Source organism: Entamoeba invadens (assembly GCF_000330505.1).
Source record: "Entamoeba invadens IP1 unplaced genomic scaffold scaff_1105074724629, whole genome shotgun sequence".
Classification (NCBI taxonomy): Eukaryota; Evosea; order Mastigamoebida; family Endamoebidae; genus Entamoeba; species Entamoeba invadens.
Window position 1 is genome coordinate 970,289 of NW_004440426.1, and position 5,000 is coordinate 975,288.

General features: G+C 34.4%; 4 protein-coding genes across 4 annotated transcripts; 2 read left to right on the plus strand and 2 right to left on the minus strand.

Moving 5' to 3' along the window:
* Window positions 1-20: 20 nt before the first annotated feature.
* EIN_025450 (hypothetical protein) lies at window positions 21-812 on the minus strand (the record flags this gene model as incomplete). Its single annotated transcript, XM_004257449.1, has 1 exon — window positions 21-812. The coding sequence occupies one exon, from the start codon at window positions 810-812 to the stop codon at window positions 21-23; it is 792 nt and encodes a 263-aa protein (XP_004257497.1).
* Window positions 813-1,096: 284 nt separating this feature from the next.
* On the minus strand, window positions 1,097-2,023 carry EIN_025460 (hypothetical protein; the record flags this gene model as incomplete). The annotated part of the gene is made up of 1 exon (XM_004257450.1): window positions 1,097-2,023. One exon carries the CDS (start codon window positions 2,021-2,023, stop codon window positions 1,097-1,099), a length of 927 nt encoding a protein of 308 aa, XP_004257498.1.
* Window positions 2,024-2,581: 558 nt separating this feature from the next.
* On the plus strand, window positions 2,582-3,151 carry EIN_025470 (hypothetical protein; the record flags this gene model as incomplete). Its single annotated transcript, XM_004257451.1, has 1 exon — window positions 2,582-3,151. The coding sequence occupies one exon, from the start codon at window positions 2,582-2,584 to the stop codon at window positions 3,149-3,151; it is 570 nt and encodes a 189-aa protein (XP_004257499.1).
* A 556-nt stretch (window positions 3,152-3,707) lies between these two features.
* Window positions 3,708-4,376, plus strand: EIN_025480 (hypothetical protein; the record flags this gene model as incomplete). Its single annotated transcript, XM_004257452.1, has 1 exon — window positions 3,708-4,376. The coding sequence occupies one exon, from the start codon at window positions 3,708-3,710 to the stop codon at window positions 4,374-4,376; it is 669 nt and encodes a 222-aa protein (XP_004257500.1).
* Between the last annotated feature and the right edge of the window lie 624 nt (window positions 4,377-5,000).

Below are 5,000 nucleotides of genomic sequence, written 5' to 3' on the forward strand. Positions count from 1 at the left end.
TCAATTTTTTGTTCTTCTTGCTATTCTGAAGCGGTTTTAAGCGTCACTTTCTTTGTCTTTGAAGTGTCAGTGTTGCTTTGTTTTTGAGGTGTTGATTCATTCAAAAGATGGACGTGTTGATTCATTTTCCGCACTTTCTTCTGTTGTGTGATATTCAACTGAATTGGTTCATTCACTCGACTTGTTTCTGCGCGTTGTAAAGCACTCTCTGGAAGCCTCTCCACTTGAGGAATAGCAGCAAATTGATCGATTTCTTTGTCCAAGTGTTTTAAGTAGTTTTCCGTGTTAGCGGACATCACTTCTATTGTGTCCAAGTCCAATAAAGTGATCTTCGACTTCCCTATAGTATTTTTCGTTGGTTTTGTTTTGATTTGGATCCATTCCGTCGTGACAAAAGTCTCTCGTTTATCATTAGCAAACGACGCGATATACACCGACTGTCCTGGCAATACCATGAACCCGACTTTCGGTTCAATTTGTGTGAAGTTACCAATGCAATGTGTTTGTGTCCCACTCGGGCATTTCTCATTGACGGAAACGTGAAGGGGCACCTTCTTATTATTTCTTTCTATCGAATAGTATCTCAATAATACTTTTACTATTTGTTTTGTCTTGTTTTCAATGTGTAACCAATTCGCTAGTCTCTTCCCAAGTCCACACCCAACTTCTCCCTCTCGTCTATTCTCTCCATACATCAACTGAAAAACACTTTTGCTTTCAGCTTGTGTTATTTTATACTCCCGACTGTTCTGACACAAAACAGCTTCGCTCGCCACGATAAAGATGAGGAAAACTCCACTAAACACCTTCATACAATTTTCAAGTTCAATTAGTTACTTTTCTGGTTCTTTTTCTATCTCTCTATTTATATCAACTAAACTATAATTTGATGGTTAATATACTACAGTAATTAACTTCGACCAACTCACCACAATTAATAATTAACATGTATTTTTAATTAACGACCATTTTTCATTTTTAACTGAAAATCAGTGTAATTACCCGAACAGCTCGTTAATTAAAACCGAGGAAACGAAGTAAAACGCGATAAAAATAACTTTGTTAAAAGATTGACCAAAGCTTAATAAAAAGAAATTCATTGTTGTATGCACTGAAGTGAGGCAGCGTCCTCGACGACGTTGTTTGACTTGTAGTCGTATTCCTTTGACTTTTCCCAGTAGAGGTTGTTCATCGACTTTTTTTGGAGGACGGAGTCGTCGAACCAGCGCATTGCATTTGGGAGAGCGTAGTTAGCAAGTGTGTAAAAGAAGACGAACTGCTTTTCCTTTTCAGTTGTTTCGAAGGCGCTAAAGAAGTTGAAATACTTTCCGGTTTGTGTTGGAGCTATTTTAGTGTGCCAGGCAGTGTTTTTAATGAGAGCGACGGAGTACTCGACGATTTGACCTATTGGGAGAGATTTACTATAAATATAGTTTAATTTAATAACGGCGCCTTCGTCGATGATATCATTTTTGTCGAATTGGAAAGTAAGTTGACAATTTAAAGCATAACCTTTTTCAGTCTTTTCTAACGGACTTTTTTGGACTAAAATTGTATGCAAAAATGGAAGGACTTTCATCTCTTCAGCAGTCGGCTGGAAGAAGGGTAAAGCTTTCACTATACGACCCCAAAAGACGGGAATGCCAGTGTACTTCGCTGTGGATAAAGGAACATTCCAGCGGTCGGAAACAAACTTCATTTGCTCGACCATTGAGAGTGACTTTTTACCATCAATCCACGGCTGCATCTCTTCAAAAGCTTTTTTAAGCTCTTTGTCTAAAGACATCTCTAACGTGTGAGTCGTTCTATAATAATCTTCGATCGGTTGGGTTAACATCTTCGATATGTCGTGAAGAGCATATACAGAACGGTGGACTTGTGAGGATACGAGTGTCATGTATGTCTTGTATTTCGCAGTATTTACGGTTTCAATTTCTACAGGGGTGATGGAACCGGACTCATCTGATGAGTCTTCCGCTTCTATCGCTTTTAATAAATCAATACAACTCACTGACTGCGCCATCAATTTGGAACAAGAAAACTCGTTATTCAAGTTTTTCAAGTTGTTTAGTAATTTTATACTATTCTTTTATTTACTGTTGTTTTACTAATATAATTCATTCATTTTACTATATAATATAGTTTTTTTTTAATTGCAGACTTGTTTCAATATACTAGTAATAATAGTATATATTATTAAAATTATTTTGTATAATAAAAAAAATAATGTGTATGGCATAATTGTAATATAGTTAATTTATAATACACTACTAATAAGATTTTATAATGACATGATAAAAAAAATTGGCAGATTATTAATACCAACTAAAATAATTACAATAATAATAATAATAATAATAATAATAATAATAATAATAATAATAATAATAATAATAATAATAATAATAATAATAATAATAATAATAATAATAATAATAATAATAATAATAATAATAATAATAATAATAATAATAATAATAATAATAATAATAATAATTCGAAAACAGTTTTTTTTATTAAAAAAGAACTAATAACAAACCTACTGGAGGAATGAAAGAGAAAAAAAGTAACCAAACTGGAAATGAATATGATGGAAATTGATGATAAACAAACACCACAGTATCAACGCCAGATCCTTCAACAGTCTGTCGAAGAAGCCAAAGCGAAGGGGACATTAGTGATGGACATAGGCGAATATAGTTTATCCAAAGTTGAGTTACTATTGAATGATACCAACGATGACACTTTAGAGTCCCTCTTAATGAAAGGGATTGATCTTTCCGTATTAGGCATCGACTTAACTTCACCCACACGGATCTGTTCTTCATTCACAACACCCTTCCCAACTTTGAAGAATTCAATACCCAATTACTATTTCGTCGACTCAAAGGAATTGACTAACCCAGAAGACCGCGCCAATTCTTTCAAAAACGAGTTGATTCTTTTTTACATGTTTTACGTGATGGTTGGCGAGGAAGCTCAGTTCAAAGCCGCAAAGACTCTGATGGACAAGAAGTGGAGGTTCTCCAACAAGTTTGGAAAATGGGTCACTCAAGCTCAATCCGGTTGGATGGAATTCGACGTCTCTAAATGGTCTGTGCAGCCAGCTCTTTCGTTCAACCCAGCACAGGCTGACTTCATGTCCTTGTGAGGTATCTTGTAATTTCACTGTTGAACTATTACTATTTTGTGTTATTCGTTATGTTATTGTTGTCTTCCCGTCACATAATGACGGGAAATGTTCGATGTGTTATCTGTTTATATACTATATTTTATTGTTTATTTGCTATAATATATAGTTATAAAGACCAAAGTTTTATAATTTGCTATTCTAATACTATTTATAATAGTTTTTTTGAATACTATTTTACACTACAAAAAATAGTTATACTATATTGTTTATTAATTATTATTAATAATTAATATGTTATTTAATATCCCCGTTATACAATGACGGAAATTAACAAGATTACATTTCACAAAACTGCTATAGTATAATTATAATAGAATAAACCATAAAAAATAGATAGATCCGCCTCCAAACTCCGAACTAGAAAATAGTACAGATATACAATTAGAAACCTCAAAAAGAACAGAAGGCAATTTCCTTACAAATCGGGAAATAATAATAATAATAAAAATAACGAACTAATCAAGGCGGTTGGAAACGAAAAAGGCAGATAAGGCGAACGAACTTTAAAAGTGTAATGCAGTTCAGCGAAGTCACCGCGAAAGTCTATAAAGACCAAGCCATCTTCTTCCTCAACGCCTTTTGGGCTGAGTGTGGAAGTGAGGCGGAATACATCTGGAAGACATGTGGGTTAGTTGCGGAGTTGGATGTTGAGAATGGAGTTGCTGGGTGCAAACTTGATGAGTTCCAGGCGCACCGACTTTTTGAGAAGGAGAATTTGTCGATGTCAGTCACAGAGATGAGACAGAAGTTGAAAGTCACTGATCCGAAGTTTAAGAAGATTGCTTATATTGAATTCTTGCTCCATAAATATCAACAAACAATTGAGGAACTTATGAAGAGACCACAAGGCACTAATGAAGCCCTTGTTAAGGCTCAAAAGGCTATGGAAGACGTGCAAGTTGAAATCAAGAAGATCGAAGACAAAAAGAAAGAACTCGAGAAAAAAGCAGCCAGTGGAAGTGGTGTTGCTGCCATGAGAGCTAAAAATGAACTCGACCAATTGTGCTCAGCTGATAAGACTGAATTAAACAAAGCTTTGTTGACGGCTGAAGCTCAAGTGAGAAAGGCACAGAAGGCTGGGTCTGATGGCGATTCCCCAGCTGGCGCTTTGTGGTGGTTAGAAAGAGAATTGACAGAAGCCAAAAAGTACAAACCTCAAAAGAAAGGTGGTATTGCTAAGTAAGTGCTTTTCATTTCCATTCGTTTTATGTTGACCATTTCATATCTTAGCTTCTACTTATCAACATATGACTACTTGGTTGCAATATTTGTTTGTAGAAATTTTATAGTATTACTTATAGTAAGTAATAGTTATAGTCGAGTAATAGTAATATATAGTAATTATATCAATAATAAATCATGTACTATTAATTATAGTATAAGAAACTATATAATAAACTATACTTACTTTTTGAAAATAGCAATAAACCACCCCATCAAGTAATTGACAAGGAAGACTAAAGCAATGAAATATATCAGGTCAAACCACCCGATTGATCCATGACTTTCATTAACCTCTTCTACCTTTGTACGACTCTCCCCGACTTGCTCGATGTTCTTTTGCATCTCAGCTTGAAACTTCTCCATCACATCTTTGTCTTCATTTTTGATGTGCTGTGACATCCGAATACTCCGCCGCTTTAATTCTTCTGTTTGCTCAGCTATCTTCTGAGTGTATTCCTCCTCACTCATTGAACCTTTAAGTACTTATTGAGTTTACTATTTATACTAATATAACTATTAAATAACTAATAATAACAATTGGTTTATTAATATAGTTTATAACTATTACTAATAGTATTAATAT